At 52.9% G+C, this 24,667-nt stretch overlaps 1 protein-coding gene across 1 annotated transcript in view; it reads right to left on the reverse strand.

The window, feature by feature from the left end:
- The window catches only part of RGS19 (regulator of G protein signaling 19), a 37,672-nt gene that overhangs the window by 3,238 nt on the left and 9,767 nt on the right, over positions 1 to 24,667 (reverse strand). The window contains exons 2-5 of the mRNA XM_044455185.1: positions 11,464 to 11,610; positions 9,055 to 9,194; positions 3,717 to 3,791; positions 1,088 to 1,322 (exon numbers count right to left, since the gene is read on the reverse strand). Coding sequence (XP_044311120.1) covers positions 1,088 to 1,322; positions 3,717 to 3,791; positions 9,055 to 9,194; positions 11,464 to 11,493 — 480 coding nt within the window. The 5' untranslated portion in view covers positions 11,494 to 11,610. The remainder of the gene's footprint in view (positions 1 to 1,087; positions 1,323 to 3,716; positions 3,792 to 9,054; positions 9,195 to 11,463; positions 11,611 to 24,667) is intronic.

Here is a 24,667-nt window from a genome sequence, read left to right on the forward strand (position 1 = left end):
GCATGGGGTTGGAAGCAGTTCCCCGGGGCTTTTCTAGCAGCTTGCTGGCCTCTACCAGGGGAACCCTCCGGATGCTCCCGGAAATTCAGCTGGAAATCTGGAAGGCCACCTACAGATTCCCACCTGCCTCTCTACCAATTATCTTCCATCTCTTTGCCACAGTCTTGGATTGCACTGACCCTGCAGAACTTGAGTACGGGGCCTGGGACTCTGCCCATCGGAGCCGTGCTGGACCATGGGCGTGCTGGATGCCGGCGTGACCTTCCCAGATGGGGCCTGTTCCTACCCCCAAGATGCAGAATGTTGGCCTCTGGGGGGCCACAGGGGAAGCGACCCCCCCACTATGCAAAAACTCAGTGCCAGCTGAAAACCCTCCTCTGGCGCCAGGGGCTGTCTTCCTGGGGTTGCGGACAGGGCCCGCTACCTGCTGTGCCCTCCAGCGGTGCTTCTCCCCTTCTTGCGCCGCCGCTTTTTCACCTGCCCTCTCCAAGGGGCACAAGTAATGACAAGAGCAAGGCAACAAGCCTCCCACACTCCGACACACGGATCGGGCCCAGGGGGAGGAGGGCAATGAATGGGCAGTGGCTGCGCAGCAAGGGGGAATCCGGCTCCCTCACAGAGGGGACCCGCTGCAGGACTTGCTCCCAAGAGCAGCCCCAGACCTGGAGCTGGCCGTGTCCGTAATGGAGGCCCCCTCCCTCATGCCTGGGCCCAGCTCCAGGCGAGGGCTGCCCAAGTTCCCAGCAGCAGCAGCCCGCCCTCCAGGGGGGCGAGGGAAGGCACAGCCGCCCCCGCCTGGGCACCCCCTCTGTACTGCTCTCAACCGCAGCGGTAAAGCAGGGATTCCCGGCGGCCCTGGGAAAGAGCGGCTGCCGCTTCTTCCTGGCTCCATCATCCCCAGCGCATTTCCACCGTCTCAGAGAGGGGTGCTGGGGGGGTGGGCGCCTGCACAGCTCCTCCAAGGACAGAGGGGAAATGAGCAAGGCGGTGGCCGGCGTGGTGGGACCGGGCAGCCCCTGTGTACTGGAGCGAACTGGGTCGACCGTGGATCTGAGACTGCAAGAGGCTCAGAGAACGAGCGCGGTACCTCCTTGGGCGAAAGGATGGAGATGTAGTCCTCGTAGATCATCCGCGCTTTCTCGTTGATGGAGTGCTTGTTGTACTCGCTTTTGAGGTCCTCGCAAGCCAGCCAGAAGAGCATGTTCTCCTCGCTGTACTCAGTCCGTAAGAACTCCCGGAACACATTTCGGCCGGCGGGGTTTTTCATCAACTTGTCAAACGACTGGGACCAGCCCTTGATTTCCTCAGTAGTTGGTTTGGTGCTGGAAAGGGCGCTCCCCGACCCAGCGGAGGCAAAACGATCCAGAAGGAGCCCCGAGGAAGAAGAAGGGGAGAAGAGCCATTACTGTTTGGCCGTCTGCCCCAACACCGGGTCCGGGGCTCTGAAAAGACAGCCTGGCAGCATCTCCAGGGCAAGCCTCAGGCTGGACACGACACCAGGGCAAGCTTACACAAGGACAATTATCTCTGGATGACAGTGGACAACTTTTTACCTGTGAAATGGGCACATGCTGCGTGGGAGATCTGGGTAGTGAACGAGGGACTGGGTGTCCAGGCAGAGTTAGGGGGTGGCCCCACACCTCCAGGAGACCCTCTGCCCCACTGCTTGTTGAAATAAAGATCCTGGGCCCCACCCCCCGAGATCTGTGCTGCCTCTGATCCCCCGGGATGAGCTGGCGTTTGGCCTACCTTTGCTTCGCTGCCTATTCCCCCCCCCCCCGAATCTTTCTGCCCAAGGTATTTTTCTCAATTCAGCCCCCGCTTTCCCCTAGCCTTACATCACTTGCACATTCCTGGAGTTTGTGAGGGGGGTTGCAAAGGGAGAGGGCGAGGGTTGCACACCCCCATAATGGCTGGGGGTGGGGGATGAAGCGCCGAGCAGGCACAAAGAGCAGGGCAGGCAGCTGGGCCAGCCAAGCGGCTCTCCTTCCTCTCCCGCACGTCCCTGTCAGCCCCCTGCTGGCATCCCAGGGACCATTTGGGCAGGAAAGTCCTCTCCGGAACAGCTGCAATCATGCGGCTGTCAAACGCTCCAGGAGGCACCAAGAGGGTCGTGCCCACGTGTGCAGCACAGGGCAGAGGAGCTGATCGCGCACCCCAGAGGAGACCTCCAGAGCACGAAGGGTGGGTGCCCCATCCACCCTTCGGCACAAGGGGGCCATCAACGAATTCGCGTGCTTCTGCCAAAAAGACTTTCTCTAGCAGGAGTGGGGAAGGGAGGGCCCGAGCTGGGGGAGGATGCCCCCACCTGGGGGGCCTTGCCTGGCCCAGTGCCCCCTTCCCCGCACCTGCTCCAGAGAAACCTTTCTCCCAGAGGACAGCCAGTGGACAGGGACAGGATTTCGCACAAACGCCCGCCCACCCCCCAGCCACGGAAGTAAAGCAACGGGACAGAGGGGCATCCTTAGCTCTCAAGCAACAGCAACCTGTGCGGTACAAGGAGACGCTGACTAACGGAGACGATTTTGTGCGACGCACAGAAAGAGCGTGTGCGCACTGGAGGATGGCGGCATTTCAGTCCAGGTTCCCAGCCTGATCAAGGAAGGCTACATGGCCTGGCCTGTATAAACCGTTCCGGGTTAGAGAAATCGGCGGTGTTTATGCATGAGTTTTCTTCCTTCCATGGGGAGATGTGGGGAGGCACACGGGGCCAAAAAGTTGCCATTTCTCAGCAGTGAACACCGTACTCCACTCCATCCTTCCCCCAGAAGCTACAGGGTGCCTTCCAGCACACATGACTTCACCAGACATCCCATGTCAAGCTGCTGAGGACTAGAAACATGGTTTTGAAGGTGGAGGGTGGGGCATAATGGGGGGAAAAGAAGTTATTGGAGTGCTAAATTCTCATTCAGTACCAAGTTAATTGCTTGACTTAGGGAGAAGTCAAGTACTTTTAAGTGTCATTGATTTCAATGGAAGAGATGGACGGATGCACTGAAAGTACGGAAACTAAGAACTGCCATCCCTTTGGCTGGATCATGCGTGTAACATTTATCTGAGGTGCATTTCCCCCACGTGGCTCTGAAGAAGCCCCTTGGGGCCAATTCAGCAAACAGTGCAGGAGCCACAAAGAACAAAATGTAAGAATTATGGGGAAAATAATTATGGGGGTGGCGCCCAACTTATGGAACACGCTCCCCAGAGAGGTCCGCCTGGCGCCGTCGTTATTTGCTTTTCGGCACCAGGCGAAAACCTTTTTATTTAAGCGGTATTTTAACTGTTAGTATTAACTGATTTTATCTGGCCAGGGCGGCTTATTTTATATTGTATTTTTTGGATTTTTAATGTTTATATTAATTTATTGTTGTAAGCCGCCCCGAGGCTTCGGCGAATGGGGCGGCATAAAAATGTTTTAATAAATAAAAAATAAATAAATAAATAAAAAGAAAAAAGGAAAGGAAAACAAAGCAGTCTGTCAATAAAACTCGGCAAATAAAAGCAAATTTCCCAAATGTTTGCCAGTGGACAACATCCTTTGCATATCTCCCAAAAAGCAATGAAGAGCAGAACTTCTGGGCCTGTTGAGCTGGGGGGGGGGGGGGGATTCTACAGGAAGGCTGCCACCACCAAAAAGGCCCTTCCCTAGTTCCTGGACAGTATGATGGTGACACTATTGAATATGCCATAGTCTTAAGGGCTGAAAGGGGCCAGCTCACCAGGATTCCCAGTTTGGGATGGTCTCCAGTTTGGTGTCCCGTGATGCTCTCCATGCCCGCTCACGGTCTTCGTTCCTATGAACAAAAAGAAAAGGAAGCAGATGAGGGCCATGTGCAAGACTTCACGAAGGGAGCTGTAAACCAGCTCGACAGAAATACGAATTTGAGTTGCAGATTTAGTGGAGATTTACTGCCATGGTTGGCTCAGTATCACTTGACTGTCTAGAACTTTTGTGAAAAGGGCAATTTTCCTGTCTCACCTGTTAAATCAACACGAACCACTTATGAATTTATTTGCCACCTTTCCAACGCATCTTTCTAACTTGAAACATTTCAAAATGCCTTCGGACATTCACCCACAGAACCACTCCTGCGTAGGCTCCTGCAACTGTTCTTCTCCTTCTAAGGTTGCTTTGGTTCATCCCCCCACATTTTAAATTGTGGACCACCCTGAAAGGACCCCCAAACATTTTAATTCCTGACCTCACAAAGGAAGATGGGGGAGACCAAGAAAACAAACCTAAATTACATAAAAATGTTGACTTTCCTTATCCATTTGGGTACCAATATTCCTGACAAACTGCATGTAAATTATTTCAAATTCCGTGATTCTTTTTTCAAGCTCAAAATCGCCTGGGAAAAACTGGGACAAGCTCGGCCCTTTTGCCTCTGATCATTTTCCCACTGAAAATAACCTGTTCCTTCACCCAAGTGGGGATTCCTCTCTTTCTCTTAGTAGGTGAAAAAGCATCTTTGGAGGTCAGTTCTGGGCTGAAAACGAATGCCGCAGAGAGTATCTGGCATTCTTTTGCCTTCTCTTCTTCGCTGCACAGCAGCCGGCACCAGATGTGACCAGCAGAGGTCAGTGTTCCCTCACTGGGAAACATGAGAATTTCATTTTGATTTGGGTTTTATTTTTGAACAGAACTTGCTCCACTTTTGCCCCACAGTATAATTTCTGGGCAGGGCTCACACATTCCTGAGCTTGCCCTTACCCAACTACTGCATTAGAAAAAAACCTGCATTTTAAAATGTGCATTTTGCAAAAAAAAGAAGAAGAAGAAAGATATTTTCATGCTTTAGTTAGTGGGGGAAAGGAAGCACTTGGATGCTTTAAAATGCATGCTCAAATGTACACTTTTTCCATTCAAAGAACAGCAGAAACTCTCATTCAGGGATGGACATGAGGTGCATCCCAGCAGGCCCAAAATCTGCAGGTTCTCCCCTCCAGGCCAGCAGCAACTGGGTGTCAGAAAGCTATTGCACGAAGGGGGCAGCAGAAGTCAAAAGGAATGGCTTTTGACAGCGGTGCGTTTGGGTGCATCAGAAAAGCGGAACAGAAGAGCGAGCCTGCAGGACCAGTGGAACAGCCGAAGGGACCAGGGACGGCAGTGCTACGCATTCACGTCATGACAACACACGAAGGGCCCTGCCGGATCGAACCAAGGGGTCTAGCCCAGCATCCTGCGCATGCAGTACCAAACTGCCTGCCTACAAGCCACAGCTCATGTGCTCCAGCTACTGGCGGATCCAGGCACACTGCCTCTGACGACTGCGGCAGCAAACTGCCATCAGGATTAGTAGCCGTGGATAAGCTGCCTGCTGCAGGGATCCTTCAGATCCCCTTTTGAAGCCATCCAGTTGGGGGGCCGTCACCCCACCTTCTGCCCTCCATCGTCCGTGAAGCAGGGGGACAAAGGGCTCTGTTGATCAGTCCTGCATTCCTCACCGATCAGCTTTGAGGGAGGACATCCAACATCTCAAACCCGGCAAAAAGAGAGAGGCATAAAACAGGCACTTTGCTGGCCAGAAGGCTGCTTTCCTTTGATGATGCATCTAAAACAGGATAACCGCAATGGCCTTCTCCAAATCACACAGTCCCTCGCAGGTCGATAATTTAGCTTCCCCTTGAAGGCACCATCCAAGCTGCAGCTGGTCCCAAAAGAGCCCGCAAGCAACTGCTTTGGAATCTGATGCAGGGGCATGAGCTTGCCCACAGCCACGAGCCACGGACTGGCCTCCCTCCACAGGGATACTCCCCGGAGCAAAACATTTCACAGCAGAAACTGCTGTTTTGGTAGCAGAAGCTATTTTGGAAAGGCTTGCAGCCTGAGAGCAGGAACACAAACAAGATGCCACGATCTGGGTCAGGCTGTGGGTCCATCTAGTCCAAAACTGCCCACACTGACCAGCTGCCACGGCTCTCCTACCTTTCAGGTAGGAGGGATTTTCCCAGGCCTACCTGGAGATGGGATCCCGGACCTTCCACCTGCCAAGGAGGCCTGTGTCACTGACCCCTCCCCAGTGTCCCAAGGCTCGCTTTAACCATGGCACCGTGTAACATGTGCACAGTCCAGTAAGACAGAGAACATGGAAAGAAAAGGCACAACAGCAATTCTGCAACCCCAGATAAAGATGGCCAAGGAGAGCTGGAAAGATTTCTTAAAACTGTACTGAAAAATTCCAGCTGGACCCCTGCAGCTGCTACCTGTGGGCAAGAATTTGACCCAGTGAGTTGGGCAATTCCAGAACTCTGCAGCAGGGGGTGGAGGGAACTGTCTTAAGAAAGGGCTGGTAAAAGCCAGGCCAGGCCCCTTAAAGACCGAACGGATCTGGTGGGATCCCATGCACGTGGCAGGGAGTAATCCCCGGAGTCCACTGGGACTAGCATCTTAGTTAACACAGTCAACATGGCTGCTGTGGCATGAGAGGGTCAGGCCTGCAAAGGGGGCCAGCTTTGCTTTAGGAAAAGGAGAGAACAGAGGAGGAAGACGGAGGCACGGCGGACTGCAGACGGCATTAGCACCAACCTGCACATGTCCGAACAGAAAAGGGTCTTTCGGGTCCTGGCATTCCCCAGCCAGCCACAGGTCTTGTAGGACTTCTGCCTGTCTGAATGTGCCCAGGATTGTGTCCTGGGTCTACTCAGCCCCACCCCTTTCCTACCTAGAGCCGATTAAAGAAATGAGCCTTAAGTTAGACTAATTTTGGCCGCAACCCTTAAATACCAGCTGGTATTAGTTGCCGACTGAGATAGGAAACAGCGGCACTCGCCAGAACAGGCTGCAGGGACGTTTGCCAAGGCAGAATACCCCAAACCCAAACAAAACGGCAGAGCGCTTCCGAGGGCCTCCCCACGTGGTGAGGCGCAAGCACACGACACCCATCTGCTCAGGATGTGTTTACATTTGCTTCATTAAATACTTTCCCAATTAGCCTCCGGCTACAAATAGAGCTTTAAGCACACAGCCTACCCCAAACACAACAGCGGCAAAGGAACAGGGAAGGCTCCCAAACAGGCCTGTAGCAGAAGAATTCCACTGGCCGGACTGGAGCGAGGGCCATCTGTTCCCGGGCCTTTCTGCGCTAGAAAGGCAAGCTGATCGCTGGTGCAGCTCTCGGGGCCTGCAATGGGTCGGCCCAAAGACAAAGGGGCAGCGCTCACACACCAGCCTGGCTGCAAAGCCTTTGCAGAGGTATTCCACCCTTTTAAAACGGGGGGGGGGGATGTGCAAAAGCGGGGAAAGCACCCCACAATCCATGGCTGGAGGAACATTTGGGGACCCTGGCAGGCTGGCTTTGAGCCCCAGGTCAACATCTGACACCCTTGATCTGATCTATCTAAGCTGGAATTTTGTTTGGTCTCAGGCAGGACGCCGCCAGAGGACTCGGGAAACAGACAGCCAGTGCCGCATCTTCTCTGAACACACGAACTTCTCCTGGCTTGGCTCAAAAGTGCTTCCATCTAGCCCAGCATTGCTCTTCCCGAAGTGGTAGAGGCCTTGCAGAGGGTCCTTCCTAGCTGTGCTAACTGGAGATGTCTGGGGTCCTCTCCATGCAGAACCCCACGATCTTCACACTCCTGAAGGCACAAATAGGGGCAGAAATATATCCGAAGGCACCATCACATGCACTGGGAATTTACGAGGCATGGCAAACATGACATGTTAGCCTGACCAGGGGAAGAATTTCTCACCTCTGTTCTTGATAATAACTGAGCTGCCACTTCATTTGCATTCTAATTATTATATTTTTAAACATAAAAAAATCTTTTGAGGGCAAATATCCTTAGGCAGTTTGCTGTAAAGAAAACTTGCCTCCCAGAGAGCCCCCTTGGCAATGGGGTGGCATATAAATGAAATAAATATGCAAATAAAAAGCAAGGGCTTAAAAGTCCATTGAATAAGCACTTCCTACCGTGCCCAACCTGTAAGCCAGAAACTCCGAGGAGCAAAGCTTGCCCAGCTAGCAATGTGCCAAATCAATCCCCACCCGCTGTTTTTCACGGGCCGTCTGTCAGAGGGGATCTTTCATGGCCTTCTTTGGATGGGTGGGGAAGGAGGAATGGTGACTGCAAAGGAGTTTCCTATTTTCCTTTTTCAACCAAGAGGAAAAGGAAGAAGTCCACGGTCCTGGTGAGCACACCCAGGTTGTGTGTGCCGCTCGCCAGGAGTCAAGCCTCATGTGACCTTTGTGCAAGACGGTTTGCCTATTTATTTTAAAGGTTTATACCCCATTTATACCGACGGCCTCAAGACGGCTGGTTGCACAACTGGACTTCTGCAAGTGTCCACAGACTTCCTCTCGGCTCGCTTTTCCAGACAGGGCTGACATGAGAGGAAGTCTTTGAACTGAAGAGGGTGGACTCTACGGAGCTTCATCAGAGCATCAGTCCTTGGTGCCTTCAAAGGCAGGGCCAAAACCTGAGTCCAGGCCTGATGGAGGGGCCAAGGAGGAAGTAGGGCCCTTCCTGGCCCCCTTTCTAAGTTGAAATACACCCACTGGCTTGGTTTTCTCCTCTTTCTTTGGTCATCCCTTGAAATTCCTTCTGCTCCTCCAGTGCTCCACCCAAACTCAAAGGATATCCTGTTGCACTTAAATCCCCAGTCTGGGTCCTCCGTCTCCCTGCATCTTCTCTGCTTCGTATCTTGTGAACGTAACGCCCTACCTCTTTTTCCTTCTCTGTCGTTACCATGGAGAACAGGCTGCCAATTTCAGGGCTTGGGACCGGTCTACATAACCATCAGCGCTTTGTTTCTGAAAATATTTACGGTAAAACAAAGCCGTCGTTTTAACTGGCAAGCGTTCTCCAGAGAACTTCCCCATTTTCTCGAAGCAACATTGCTACAGCCTCTCCGGTCACGACCAACCCAGATGCGGTGGGCCACCGTGGCCATCGTCCCCAGCCAGCGTGGCCACCAGGGCTCGGATGCCGGCCACGTGCTCTCCGCAGCTGTGCAAACCGCCCCTCCAGGTGCGGATCGACTGGCCCCACGTGGTCGAGGACGCCTGGGGACCGACAGATGCCCCCCCCCCCGCCTCCACCTGGGCCACGTACCACGAGCAGCTGCAGCAGCAGCACCAGCAGAAGCAGCAGGGGTTGGTCCGTCGGTGGTTGCTGGCCCGTCGCAGTGCTGCCGGGGACGTCTCATGCTGAGACATTGGAAGGGGTCTCTCTGGGTACTCTGGCTCTGGGTACTGCAAAAGGACGGCACAGAGCAGAGAGGGTCAGCGAGGCATCCACCCACCCACCCGAGCATCCACCCATCCAAGCAGAGAAACATAGCCAGTCAGAAGGGGCCTCCCGGGCCATCTAGTCTGACCCCGGCTCCAGCCGGCTCTGCTCACGACATGCCCACCATGTGCATGTCCAGCCTGTCCTTGAACACCCACACCAATGGGGCCTCAAGCATCCACCACCCATCCAAGCATCCACCCACCCACCCATCCAAGCATCCACCCACCCACCCATCCATAGCTTTTACAGACCGTCCCATTACTAACACCGTGGGGTGGTTTACAACATCTCAGGGCCACTCCACCCAAAGGTACGAGTCAGGGATGAGGAACCTTTCACCCCAGAGGTGAAGCAGGACTTCAGAGAAGCTCTCGGGGCTGCGCTGCCATGACGGGTGAGGACCAAAGTACGAAAAATGCCAGGCGCCTGTCGCGTGAGACCCTCCCTGCCCTCAGAGAGGCACTTCAGATTTTTAGAGTGGGGGAGCAGCTACTGCAAAGCCAGGGAATCTCTCCATGACTGGGGAGCTGGGGAAAGGGGGTGTGGGGCCAGACCTGGTCCCCAGGCTGGGGCAACCCACCGCTAGTATAAGTGAATCCTTCCAGAAGCGCTGGAGCTCTGGGCAGAGCTTTGAGGAACATTTGCTCCTGCGGGCAGAGCAAAACTAGGCTAGGTCTTGGGAGGCTCCACATGATCACAGAGCAGACCCGCCCTGGAGCTGTTCCGAAAGTACAAGGAAGAATCATTGCTGAAGTAGTAAAATCGCATCCAATTCCTGAGCGTGGCTTGTGTGTGATCCCAGAGCCTCTCCAACCAAGGTCGGAGGGCCGGGGAAACCGGCAGTCCGTGTTCGCAGAGGGTGCCTCCCCACTGTCACAGCTGACCCTCTTATGAAGACCCATGCGCCCATGTTGGGGAGGTCTGTCCACGCAACCAGCAGGTCTGCAGAGGCTGAGACTGCAGCAGATGCCCCCAGCGGCCAAGTGCAGTTCACCTTCTCAGGTGTGGGACTTCGCTTATGGAGCTTTCCTCCCCAGGGATGCTCCCCGGGAGCCAATCCTAAGCATGCCTCAGGCACAATCTTATTCCAAAAAGAAAAAGGAAAAAAGCCTGCAACGCTAAGCATATTTAGAGCAGAATCCTGTACATGGTCCGGACAGAACCAAGTCCTGCAACTCACAGCATTCTAGAGTGGTCTGGAGACTGCTGGCAGCTGGACGAACACTCTGGGAAATGTTACGTACAGAATTCATTCATTCTATCCATAAATAAGAAATTGAGGGACACCGAGAGATGCACCAGCTGCATGGCCGTGCACAGGTTTCAGGTCCAGTCTTTGGGTGACTCTGGCTGAAGTCGCCAGCTTGAAACTCAGGTGAGCATTTGCCAGTCAGAGAAGGTGAAATGGACCGTCAGACTGATTTGGCAGGAATTTATGGAGATGGGGCAGAGTAGAACAGGGTTAAAATGAACCTGCAAAGGCCAGCAAACTTGACGAATGGTTGATTTGGAGAGGAAAACATCTTTAGGAGAACACGGCCCGCTCATACCCCTCTGCTCAGCTGATGATCTTGCAACAGCAGCTTTTTCCTTCCATGACTGCTTTTCTTTGTCATGAACTATCTGAGCCAATCAGCGATCACAGAGTGAAAGGACCTGGCTGTGCTGATCTGCAGAGCAACCCGACTGAATGAAAAGGTGGGATCTCTCGGAAGACTCGTGCAGGTGACTCCACCCAACCAGGAGTCAGGTCAAGATGCTCCAGCTAGGCAGGGCCCACAGTTCAGGAAAGATTGAGCTCTCTCTGAAGGTGCAAATGCTTCCACCTCCTTTCGCCCCAGGCAGAGTCTCCCCTGCCCAATATTAAAATCAACCCTCATCCTGACCCTACTGTAAAATAAGGACGGTTGACTCTCAGGGTTAGGGGCCAAATCTGTCCCCAGATCTCCCCAGGTACGGCCACACCCCTTCTCCTGGCTGGCTCCTCCTCTGATCCAATGGCCCGCCTTTTTGGTCTATCCCAGCTTCCCCACCCATTCTCAAAAGCTGAAATGCTCTTTGAAAGCAGAAACTGCTCTGAGCTAAAATAGGCCGGCGTTTTGACACCACCCTTTGGCTTTGCTCCACCCGTGTGCATCACTGAAAAGGTGCCCGAGCTTCTCCGAAACAGAGCTGGACCCCGAGGCTGACAGACAGGGGACCCCGAGGCGCCTCGGTAAGGCAGCTCACCTGCTTCTCCACTTCATGTACCGTCGGCATGGGCAGCTCTTTTCTGCCGTGCTGGCACGCTGTGGCAGTCTTTTCTGGCCACGGGTTGGCCACGAGTCCTGCTCAGAGCCGCCCTTCCTAGGGCTCTTGCGGCTTATGGAGCGGCACCTGTGGCAAGAAGAGGCAATCCCCGTTAGGGGCATCCAGGCCCACGTCTCCCATGGAAGGGTTTGTGCACGCCGATAACAGGTCTCCTGTCGTTTAACTTCCCTGAGAATATTTCTGAAGGCTGATGCAAGTTAGCAATTTAAATACAACACATGTCTGTAGTAAGCACATTTAAAAAGCAAAACTTCTCACGGAAAACCACACAGCTGGAGGGAAGGGAGCACCTGGCTGTACATCAGGGCCTGAATGTGACCAAAGATATCCGAGCTTATTCGTGAAACTCCTTGGCTGGGTGGGGACAACGCAACCGTCTGCAGAGGCTGCACCCTGCTCGCCAAAAGCCACCCTGCGCTAAAACAGCCTGCTTCCAAGGGTTGTTGTGAAGATAATGGGAGGCTTCGGCGAATGGAGCGGCATAAAAATGTTTAAATCAATCAATCAATCAATCAATCAATCAAGGAAGATGACTTAAGCTGCCCTGGATTCCTTGCAAGAGGAAAAAAGGTAGGGTATCAATGTAATAAAAATGATCAGAAAAGATACGCCGCAAGACCCTAAAGCAGTAACCCTGCTACCCTCTTTCTCCTTCCAGTAACACCTAGTCAAACAAACACAGCAACACGTGTCGTCGCGTGGTTTAAGAGGAGCGACTACATACAGATGGGAAAAGGTGAGTCTGATCATCTCTAAAGGGGCTGATTTTCTGGAATATGGAGTGCTGTTTTTTACTTTAGGGCTCTGCAATGTCATGTTTCGCTATGGATGCTTCTGCCTAAGCTTCTAGTCATTTCAGATTTCCTGCTCTATTTTGGGTTTCCTCTCGCTCTCTTCATTTGAGATTTTTTCTCAGGGGGGTTGGGGTGGATACACCTGTGCCTTCTCCTGGCAACACGAAAATCTTTCATTTTCTCCAGGTCCTGTTTGAAAACAGCCGCACTGTGAATCTGAAAATGACTTAGCCAACCAAAGAGATACTGCTCTCTACCCTTTTCATCCTGACGTATCTCTCCCTCTTTCCGTCTTGATCAGACCCCATTCCATCTCGAGGAATGGACTTATCAATGAACGCTGTGTGCGTGTCCCGCATTTCAGGCTAATTTTTTTCCTTCCACTTCTGCAAACTGTGGGGTCATCCTGGATCCGGGGACAGCGCCCTGCTGCGCACAGGTGGTGCAGCCTTGGCTGCCCTTGCAATGAGTTGGAGGTCTTCCATTTTCATTGGCACGATCCAGCGGGCATGCTGTACAGCCCGTCTTCCTTCCACCTTTGCAGCTGTGGAAGTGGGTAGGAAGCAGCCTGGCAGGAAGGAAGCTGGGAGTGGTTTGACCGCTGCAAATTTGGCCTCCACCCAGAGACAGTAAAACCCCCGCACTCCCCTCCTGCCTTTCCTGCCCAGTATCAGATACACCAGCCGGATCGCTCTAAGGATGCCCTCAAAGGGCTACACATGCTAATTCTACCAAAGCGCCATGCAGCTCTTCCGGTTTGTCCCCCCGGGTAGATTCTCAGTGGTAAGAACAAGCGTGAGAAGAAGTGGCAAACATCTGGCAACCACTATTTCTGGCCTGGCCACTGAGATCTGCCCAAAATGGCAGCCAGGGCGGTCAGAGCGCAAAAGCAAAGGGGCAACATTGGTTTTGTGATGCTTCGGAATACAGAATGCTAGGTAACGTCCACTGCTCGATCTTGCTCAAATCGTAACGATTCTATTCTTGTGTAGTCATCTTCTAAGATTCATTTCTTCTTTGTATAAAAAAGGAAACGTACCTATTCTTGCTAGTTCAAATCACAGCAGCCAATGCTCAGGTGGGGAAACTCAAAAGCAGGTGCTAGTTCTGAGTGCAGCATGTTACAAGAACCCAGCCAGGTGCACAGGCTGTGTGTTTGCACGCGCACGCGCGCGCGCGCGCACACACACACACACACACACACACACACACGGGCACTGCTTGCAAACATACTGATACAACGAGGAATGGCCTGCAGAAGGGAAGACCAAAATGAGGCCCATGCAGCTGCAGACAATACTTTTCAGCGGATGCAACCCAATGGGAGTCAAGGTGGCAGGTGCACGAAACTGCAGGGGCAGGCAAGTATTTGGGGCCCATGCAGCACCTGAGAAACTCTCCTGGGGACTGCCACAAAATGGCTGCCGTGAAGGGTGTGGCAAGCCACAAAGGGTGGCGTTCAAGGCAGAGGAGCGAGTCTGAAACCAAATGCTAAACCACCTTTTTGACCTCGGTTTGCCGCTCTTATCAAAGCCTATTTTACAGAAGCAAGGATGTTTTCTGTCACCACCTTCTGTGAGCCGACTCCTTGCCCTCCCTTGTCCTTCCCTCCCCTGCCTCTCACCCCCGCCCTCCATTCCTCTTCACATCTCACACACAAGCACCTGATGTCATGACACACCTGTATACACCCTCCTCTTCTCCTTTTCATTGGAAGCACATGAAAAATCTCGCCTGCATGTTCTGGATCCATCCAAAGTCACCGCTAAATCCTTCCTCCTACGCTTTCCCTCCTTCTCACACACTGACGGCCTTCATCCACTCGGATGTGCAAGCACCAACCCCCCCTAACACCCCTGCCAGGTAGGACTTCCTGCAGCCTCCCCACCTCTCCTGCCCACCGGCTCTGTCACCCCCCCCAACTCACCACTATCCTTCGCAGCCTCCCCGTTGCTCTTCCAGACCCAGGATGCAGGGGGCAGAAACCAGCACCACAAGGCCCACATGCAGCATGGGGATCCAGTCACTGCAGTGCCTGGGGGGGTGCTACATTCTAGGTTTTCCTGCCCCCCCTTCTGCAATACTCGGATCCCTTCTGAACCTTGCCTGCGTTCGAGGAAGGGCTTCCGTCTGAGGGCAGAGTGCATGCTCTGGATGCAAACAGTGCCGGTACAAGCCTGAGCAACTCTGGGTGGTGCCGGAGAAGGCCCCAGTCTGAAAGGGTGGCGGATCCTCACCCAGCCGTGTGGGTGAGACGGAGTGGGGTGAAGCGATGGCCCAGCTCCCCAGCTTGGGGGCAAAGCAGTTGCGGAGCGGATGGATAACTCCGGAGGGGCGTCCTTGGCACAGCCTGGCATGGGGATGGATAACCAAGGAATCCTTGCCCTACCGGGCCCCGCGGAGGCGGCTGGAGCAGGTTCCTAGGTGAAGAGGACGGACGGTCTCCCCGCTTCTTTACTGGGCAAAGTGGGCTAGATTTCAAGCCTGTACCGTGTTGCTTGCACCTGAACCTGGAAGGGGCTTCGACGTGCAAAAGGCGTCATCCGACACAGAGCCTTATCGCTGCTATTACAGCCTGCCTCTTCCTCCCATTGCGAAGCAAATGCTCAGCAGCCTGCCTTCTCAAATTGGCTGCAAAAGCCACCTCCCATTATATAAATCATAGAAGCAGAGTGAGTCAGAAGGGGTCTTCTGGGCCATCTAGTCTGACCCCCGGCTCCAGCCGGCTCTGCTCACGACATGCCCACCATGTGCACGTCCAGCCTGTCCTTGAACACCCGCACCGATGGGGCCTCAACCTCCTCCCGTGGAAGCCCATTCCACGCCCTCGGGGTCCTGACTGTCAGGAAGTGCTTCCTAGCATCTAAATGGCACCCGGGTTCCCTGAGCTTTGCTCCACTGGAGCGCATCCTGCCTTCCTCTGCAGGGAAGAACAGGTCTCTGCCCACCTCCGTGTGACACCCCCTCACGTACCTCCCTTTCCCAACTTCCCTATCCGGTATTCCTGGTGTGCTACATCTTCCATTCGGATTGCCATGCTGCTTATCTTGGTAAACTGCTCTCGGAGCCCATTTGGTTAAGGAGCAAGAATACGCACATAGCAAGCACATTTCTACCCCTCATAATTCCCTGCACATAAATACTCGGGGTGCGGACGGGAAACAGAGTAAGCATGCTCAACAAGAGGCCGCATCCATCAACACCCCGACCGGCGGCCTGGCTCCCTTCCTTGCCAAGCAAGCACGGACTGTGCCACCCACGCAGCCCCCTCGGCTGTGTGCCCATCAAGTGCCCAAGCTGCCACTCTGCCAGACTGGCACAACCTCTGGATCGGCTGTTGGAGCAAATTGCCCGGGAGCAGGACGTGTGTCAGTGGCGTGGCACTCTGGTCCACGCAGCTGCCAAAGAAAGGCTTTTAAGAAACAAAACAAAACAAAACACCAAACCCAAAACGCTGCCTCAGGTTTGCAGCATGTTAGAGCGACAGCTTGCAAATAAAATGTCAGAATTGGGCACCAGCAAGAGTCGGGTGCTTCTGAAGTCACGATCCCCCTCAGATTTTAGCCCTTTTAATGCCATCATCCTCTCGGTGATACCGGCAGTCTTAGGCAAATCTGAAACAGTGGTATGGGAATGAAACGCAAGCTTGGGAATGCAGGCTCACTCACAAGATGCCCCTGTTGATTGATTTAAACCATGTTTATATCGCTCCTTTTTAGCTGATGACTCTCCGGACAGTTTGCAATGTATTAAAATCTAAGAACGTAATAAGCATTATTATACACAATTAAACATTCACAGATAAAACCAGTAAAATCACATTAAAATGGAAAAAGCAGATAATGATCTAACAGAAATAATTATAAAATTAATGGAGACAAAGCAGGGTTAGCAAAAGAAATAGTCCCAGTGTCATATAAAGTAAAAATATAAAAATTTACCAATTAAAACGCTGTGAAAATAAAAAAGGGTTTTGCCTGGCACGGAAAGGTGTGTTGTGTCAGTGCCAGAAGCGCCTGTCTGGGAGCAGGTTCCACAACCAGGGCACCTCGGCCGAAAAAGGACCTAACTCGCGTAAGCTGCAATGGAGGCCCTGAACACTAATGTGCGAAAATGCAGAACCTGGGTCCAATTCTCCCTTTTCAGCAATCGTTTGGGGGCTTTTGTGAGCTCCCTCCCATCGCCCCAGGAATTCTAAAAGGCCGGCACGCCTCTCCTTAGCTCTAGTGCGGGTCTGGAAGAAATTTAAGCTAAAACATGCTGTCACTGGGAGAAAAATGAGGCCCCCAGAATTTCTCCAAAATGCACTTTGGCCTTCAGACTGAAAGAGCTTCTCCCCTCGTGCTCAGTTCTGTCCAGCACAGCGTTCCCCAACCTGGTGCCCTCCAGATGTCTGGCCTATCAGCTCCCATCAGGCACAGCCAGCCTGACCACCAGTTAAGAATCCTAGGGACTGCAGTCCAAAACTTCAGGGCCAGGCACCAGGATGGGGAAAGCTGCATCCAGAGGCCTCCAACTGACTCTCCCGGCGCGGCTACCCCGATCTCAGCGAGAAACGGCAGGCACTGTATTGCAACAGGGGGCCTGTGGGAATGGGATGCGCGATGGGAAAAATCCCCCAGAAGCCCTTTCGTTCTTTTCAGTGATGCCCTTCCTGAAAATGGTGCTTAAAAACAGCACGACTAATCAAGATGCGCTGAACAGCATCTTTGTGGTTGGTGCTTCCAGATATGCTTTTGATGTGATGCAAGATACACCGCCAGTGCCCAGAATATGACCAGTGCAGAGGCTTGCTCTTTCCCCACATCCTGCCAGTAAGGAGAACATGGTGGGGTACAGCCTGCGAGAGTCAAGCGTTACACTGAAAGACCTGGACGCTTTGCCAAGAAAGCCCACATTTTCCCACATACATTATGCAAATGAGGCTACTGTTCTCATTTTGTATAATTCATTGTGCGCTTGCTGGGCACTGGGGAAGAACAAAGAGTTATGCAGAGTGCTGAGATTTCCTCGCCACCGTGCCCTTCTGTTTTGAGATTACATCAAGTGCTGCTCCCACCCCTTCATGTTAATCTGTTTAGCCATAAGGGCTAGAAACCTGACCTTGTTGTAAAACGAAGGCTGAGGCTCTTTTGTCCAGCGGGGGACACACGGAACAAATAGGGCTCTAATTGCACACAAAGGGACCGTAGCAATGGAAGGGCAAGTGTGTTTTGCATGCAGAAAGCGCCATGCTCTGCCCCTGGCTTCTTTGATAACAGACGTGGGGGAATCTCTCGCTGGAGATTTTGAAGGGCTGCTGATAGATGCAGGAGGCAATACTGACAGGAATAGGATAGAAAGCAGAACTGCCAAAATCTTCCTTCCCTTATACAAAACCTTGGCGCTCCAGCGGAGCAAAGCTCAAGGAACCAAGGTTCAACTGCAATGTCAGGATGTACTTCCTGATGGTTAGGCCCCGAAGGGTATGGAATGGGCTTCCATGGGAAGTGGTTGAGGCCTCCTTAGTGAGGGTGTTCAGACAGGTTAGACATGCACATGGTGGGCACATCATGTGCGGAGCTGGCTGGAACCTGGGGTCAGACTAGATGGCCCAGGAGACCCCTTCTGACTCGCGCTGTTTCTGTGTTTGGTGTGACTGGCTGTCCCACCTGAAAAAGGTATGAACTTCTGAGTTATGAACAACCTGTACTTATGAATGAACGGCCATAAAGCCTATCAATTTTTTAAAATTAATCTGGAAAATAGTCATCACCATAGAGGGGGAGGGGAAGTGGATGAGGGAGAGGGAGGGCTTTCAAAGCATCACCATAGAGAGAGGGGAAGTGAAAGGGGAGAGGGGCCTTCAAAGCAGGCCTTCCTGCTCTGCCCATCGGGGAAGGGAAATCTTTCTGGCATTTCCTTGCTGCAAATACGCGGGGCTCACTACCCCTGATCTGATCTACATACAGATTCGGCTCAAAGACAAATTTCTGTGTCTCAGGAATGGAACCCGTTCGTAACCCGGGAACGGACTGTAACACATGGGGTGGTGAAAGAAGAGAGGGAGCTATTTTTCGCCCTCTACCATAACACTCAATACGGGTCATCCCACGAAGCTGACTGGTGGGAGCTTCAGGGCCGATCGGAGGAAGGACTTCCTCACATCAGAGTCAAGCTACAGAATCTGCTGCCATGGGAAATGGTGATGGCCACTACTTTGGAAGGCTTTAAAGGGGGACTGGACAGATTCATGAGGGAGGAGGCTGTCCGTGGCTACTTGCCTGGCTGGCCGTGGGCTCCCTCCTTCCCCAGAGGCAGCCTGCCTGCACACGCCTCCTGCAGCGGGGCAGGAGGAGGTCTTGCCCCCATCCTGCTGGAGGGCTCCTCTGGGCAGCTGGTTTGCCCCCATGTGCACGGAGCTCTGGACTGGATGGCCCTGGGGTCTGATCCAGCAGGGCTTGCCTTATATTCTAATGTTCTATAGGTCCCAGGTTTTTTAGGCCACTCCTCAGCCAAAACGTCTCCCAGAACAGCTGGCGTGCTGTCAGTGCCACTGGGCGGACTGGCCTGCGCTGATGGTACCAGGCTGGACGCATCGTGCTTCATTCTGCAGCCCTTGAAGGCAGCCCTTCTCACACCTCCGGGGCCGCAAGAGAGGAGCCGGCCAAGAAGGACTCAGTGGAGCCGGGCTTGCACAGATCGGCACTGAGCTTCTAGCAAAAGCTGTGGGCATCCTTAAAATTCCGGGTCCCTCTGGCTTGAGCTGTTCTCCTTTCAGTAGGAGTGGGGGTGCGTGTGTGAATTTTCTCAGCAACGACGTTCAGCTATCCCTGGAGGAATGCAAAGTATTTTCGTGCGGTCCTGGACAAGCAACTCAGACAAGCAATCAACTGCCTGCTTCTGATACAGATGAACATGGCGAAAACGGGCTCACTGGCATGGATCGTGCAGTTTTCGCCTCTCCTCACTGGTGTGGCTGAAGATGGGTCAGGATGCGGGCCTGCAAGCCAGTGTTTCCCAGCAGTGCTGGTGGAGACAGGGCGATGCTACGGGGCGACACTCGACCGCCTTCCTCATCAGGGAAAGGGTTTCGGAGTCCGAGAGCAAAGGCACCCGCCTCCACCCATGCTGACACCACCTGTGTGATGACTGCCTGTCCCAACCCTGCAGCCCATTCTCTGCTCACATGGGCACTTTGCATGCCCGCCCCGCTGTGGCACGAGGCACCTCGCCCGCCGCACACAATCGCTCTCTCCATCCCCGCCTCTTCCCCCCCCACACAAAGCGCTGCTCCACTCTGTTTTCAGCCCACCTTTCTGCCCGTCTTGCCATCCGCTGCCCCTCAATTCCAGTGGTGTGACTGTCTGGCAGGGTGGCCACCTTGCCCTCAAAATGGAGGTGCCCCCCTATTCCTTCACAGCTCCTCCCCTTGCCACCTCCTCACGGATCTCTCCTCCCGGTCCCCGCGGCACCGGGGCTGACGGCAGGAGGCGGGCACGGTGGGCGGGCAAGGAGTGGCGGGAACGAGAAAGAGGGCAAGAAGCTGGGCGCCACCGCGGCCCAGCTGGACTCAGAGGCAGGGGCAGGCCCACGGAGAGCTTCTCGCTTGGGAGGCACCCCTGCGCGGCCCCCAAGTGCATGCCCCTGCCCAGTTCGGACCATTGTCACTTCTGCACTGCCCCTTGGCTGCAGCTCTGCCGCCACACAACAAGAACTGTGGTTTAACCCAACCTGCAACAGAGAGATAGAAGTAGCAGCTGCACCTCGCAGGGGGGTAAGTGGAAGACACACTTGGAACACGCGCCATAAGTTGCAGAGCGAGGCTGGGGAAGGCGGACACGCTTCTGCTTGGACTCTGGACAAACAGGATGCTAATATCCGCTCCCCGAGTTCTTCATGCGAAATCCTATTCACGGCACGGGCATATGAGATGACCTATTCCAGGGAGGCCTTCTGAGCCGGCTAGAAAAACTGGCATGTGAGGAAGAAATAAAACAGTCATGCCAGGATATAAAGGCTTGGCCTGGAATCCCGTTATGCAATTCTGTTCGCATTTGCCAAGCGTACTAAAAGCTGCTGCAGATTTCCTGTATGACGCTGTTTCCACAATCAGGTGCTTGTTTCCACAATCAGAATGTGCTTGCAACACAGCGCAGAGAGCGGAAAATCAGGCTGGTTCTGCAGCAAAGGAGAAGCAAGAAGGGAAACGGATGGCCAAGAAGGCTGCACCGAGGACCCGGCGGGTGGTGGGCACTGGAAAGCCGGGTTGTTTGGTGGCGAGTGGGGCTGCACTTCTCTGCCACAGAGGGTTGTACCAAGAAGCTCTGTGGTGCAAGACACACCTGGCACTGGAACGGGGCAGATGGGTTCCCATCACTGGTCCCTCAGCTATGGAAGGTTCCCCCTGGGTTCTGTGCCACTGCAGAAACCACAAAGGTGTTACACAGCGTGTGAAGGAGAAGATTTACTTCCACTCCTATTCTGCTCCCTTTGGATCAGTTTGTTGCTCGTGCGAGATGCAGCTGAGGGTGTGCAACCATTCCACAGAACGCTTCTGGTTTCTTCTGCCCACCTGCGACCCGTGTTGCGTTGGGTCACTTCACCCTCTCGGCTGAGGGGGGCAGAACCATTGTTGCTCAAGGGCCAAATTCCATTTCTGAAAAGATTTTGGAAGCACCATTCCCAGGCTGGGTCAGGCTGGAGGAAAAAGTGGTAGGCCCAAAACTACCCCCAATAAATAAATAAAATAAATCAGCATAATTCATAGCTCAAAACTTTTGCTGTCACTAACAATGGCATAGGAAAGGCTTTTCGACCTCTTAGAAGGGCAAAATTCTCTGTAAACAGTTGGTGCTCAGAGAAAGGGCAAAAGGGGTCTTGAATGCACCTTAGACAGCAGAAGCAAAGTGCGTACATATACCAGTCCTTCTGAATTCTTCCCCTTCCCCACAGATCAGAAGCCAAAGTCCTTGGGCAAACACAAACGCAGAACAAGTTTATGCAGAACAATGAGGAGGGTGGGGAATCCTTTCCTTTACAAAAAGCAGGAAGGAGAAAGCAATGAGTATCCATCACCAAGAAAGATTTAGGAGACCTGGGAACAGCCCTCTCTACCACAACCAAGAATTCCAACATGTCTCTGAAGAGGGACTAGACATCTCGCAGCAAACACAGAAAGAGAAGGTCCCAGTCCCGTGATGTCCTTAGATGAGAAAAACAGAAGCACGGGAGGCCGGATGGTAGGAAGCCTTCGCTCGACCCCTGCTTATCCCCCCAAAACCTTCCCACCCCTGGTCGGGCTCCAAAGTCACGTTTCTTGGTCAAGGAAGGACAGCAGCTGGAGGGGGAGGGTGAAGCTCACACAACGCACAACGCTTCCCAACAAGGGTTCCTTCAGACCCACTTCAGACTGCAGACAGAGAGACGGACTTTGGAACCCTTGGCTGCCCCACGAAACGTCTCGTCCCGGCCTCCACGGCACCACGCTGCCGGCTTCCCTATGTCACTTGACCGCTTCGCAACACACCTCTCAACTTCGGCCGTCAGAGGACAGCCTCGCTGGACTTTACAGGGGGACTTACGTGGTACCCTCCATCTCATCAGGTTTTGTTCACTGCTTTCAACTGCCTTTCATTTGCAAGGCAGGAAACGTGCATTTTATACCTCCTTGTGTTGAATGCTCAAGGCTCCAAGCCTCAAGACAGAAGAAGTCTGCCTCTCGCTGATGCTGCACTTACCGAAGGAGGAAGTTGTCTCTGTCTGCCACCCAGAAGAGCAGTTCCTTATTAGAGAAGGGTGTGGCTGGTTTAGGGTTTCTCCTTGTTACTATCTTTCAGGGCTAATTGTCTTTTCTAGCTTATACTCAGGAAGTATGCAGGGACGGATGCATTCAGACGGACCCTGAAGGAAGGAGATTCTGCAAGACCAAGCAAACATCTGAAACTGCTTCACAGAGACCAGCTGGCTATCCTGGGCCTTCTGGGTGACTGCCCCAGGCAGTGGGATTCTGTGCTGAGGTTGGCTCCCTCTGTGCTGAACTTCTGCCAGCAGGCAAAGACGCTTTCCTTCAAGCAGACCTTTGGCGTGTACACTGGGCCGTAGCTGAAGAAATCTGGCTATCAGATTTGAGCCATGTTTTTAATTATGCTTTTAAAAAATTGCACTCGCTTTTCTGGTCATTTTAACTAACTTTATTAAATCTTGACTTCCGCTGCCTGGAGTGCCATTTTTCTGCTGAAAAGAGGGGGCACAGATCCAAGCGATCACGTATCCTTCCTCAAACTACCCATTCAGATGGGTGGATGCTTTCCAACGTCTCGGGCAAAGGTCCTTCCCAGTCTTGTTGTCTGAACAACTTTTCAGTGGAAATGCCAGGAAATTCTTCAGTCTGCCACTGAAATACGGGTCCTTCTCTAACAGTTCTGCTCAGTGCGATTTGTTGCTCAACAGATCTTTCTGGTTGCAATTGAAGGAAACAAAACTATTTCATTGCATTTCGTTTATACCCCACCATTCTTCCTCTTGCAGGAATCCAAAGCAGCTTACAAGATTCTCCTCCTTGCCATTTCTGTCCTCACAACAACCCTGCGTGGTAGGTGAGGCTGAGAGTCAGTGAACGGCCCAAAGATACCCAGGGAGCTGGATCTGCCCCAGCTCAACCCACTATGTCACCCTGGCTCTCACTTAGGCTGTTTTAGCACAGCCTTGGCCCTCCATGGCCACACCAGCGGGGAACAATGGGAACTGTAGTCCTGACACTTTGTTTTAGCTGGTTTGGGAACTCAAGTCGACCCCTTGCCTCATCTGCGCTGGGAAATGCGACAGCACAAGCTCATGCTCATCAGCTCCTTGGCACTCAGCTGTAGCTAAACTGGTGTTCCAGGATGCGCCTCACCATAATTTAAGCCCATTGGCCACAGTTTGACAAAACAGTTACACTGCGCATAAATCCATTTTGCCCTTTCTTTTTCAGCCACCTCGAAAACGTCTTAAAAATGTGGAGTTGCAGAAAAGGAAGAAGGGAGAAAAGATTTCCACTCGGCCTCAGCGTAAGGGCAGGAATGGCAAACTGAAAAGAAGATTAAAATGTTCGGAATGTGCACTCGCACAGAGCACAGAAACACAGAATGCCTTGGCCAAGACGAAGCCATCGCTTCTTGCCCTCGATAAAAGGGAGTCCTTCCTGACACGTTGCTTAGCTAAACCGTGGAATCTGCTGCCAGGGGAAGTGGTGATGGCTGCCAATCTGGATGGCTTTAAAAAGGGATTAATGGAGGAGGAGAATCTCCGTGGCTACTAGCCTTGCTGGCCATGTGCTCCCTCCTTTCCCGGAGGCGGCCTGCCTGCACATGCCAGGTGCTGAGGGGCCTGGGCAGGAGGGGGTCTTGCCCCCTTCCTGCCGGAGGGATCCTGGGGCAGCTGCTTTGCCACTGTGTGTACAGAGCCCCGGACCAGATGGAGCTGGGGGTCTGATCCAGCAGGGCTTAAGTGCTTATGCCCTTCTTATTTTGAGAAGGAACGGAATAAACAAGCAACCTCCCCACACGTCTCCAGAAACCTTCGCTACATCCCTGCTTCCATCTTCAGGCTCAGAGTTTCTCAAATTCACCCACCCTCAGCATTCTTTTACCTCATTGTTATCCTCACCTTCTGCCTTTTTTCCAGCATGGGAAGCACAGGTGACATGGCACAGATTTTGGAGAACGGAGAGCAGCGAGAAGTCCATTATCTATTTTTCAGTATCATTTTTAAACCAAACGGGTGCAGCAGGGCAAGCAGGAATTTGGGCCCCAGACACCAAAAGTCCTTAGGGGTGGGGGCTTGTGAACTGACCATCCCTCATTTGGGGAAAGAGAATCCCCAGCCTTAGGCTCCCAACTCCACCTCATACGAGGAATATTTAGGAAGACTAGGAAGGAATACTGGAACAGCGATCCTATGTGTGTTTGGAGTATGTTTAGAGCTGGTAGTTGTAGGCCTTTTTCTGTCTATGTACGCATAGGATTTCCCAATAATAATATTAATAACAATAAAAATTGCAACCACATACTGCTAGAAGACCAGTTTAGTCGGCTGGATCCATCTCAGGGGGAACTGAAAAGTGAATTCTGGAGACCTTGATCTTAAAGATGAAGCAGCTGGTTAGGACACAGAGGTGTCAAACCCATGGGCTGCAGGTAAAATCCAGCCCGCGTAGTGGCCCCACCCCCTTCTCTTGGCCCCGCCCTCTCTCTCCCTTTCCACCAATCATGTTGTGATTTCTTGCCATTTGTGCAGCCTTCCCCTCCATTTTAGAAGTTATTTTAAATACTTAGTACTGGCAGGAAAAACATACTGGCACTGGGTGA

Source organism: Varanus komodoensis, unplaced genomic scaffold (assembly GCF_004798865.1).
Source record: "Varanus komodoensis strain SLA01 unplaced genomic scaffold, ASM479886v1 scaffold8, whole genome shotgun sequence".
NCBI lineage: Eukaryota > Metazoa > Chordata > Lepidosauria > Squamata > Varanidae > Varanus > Varanus komodoensis.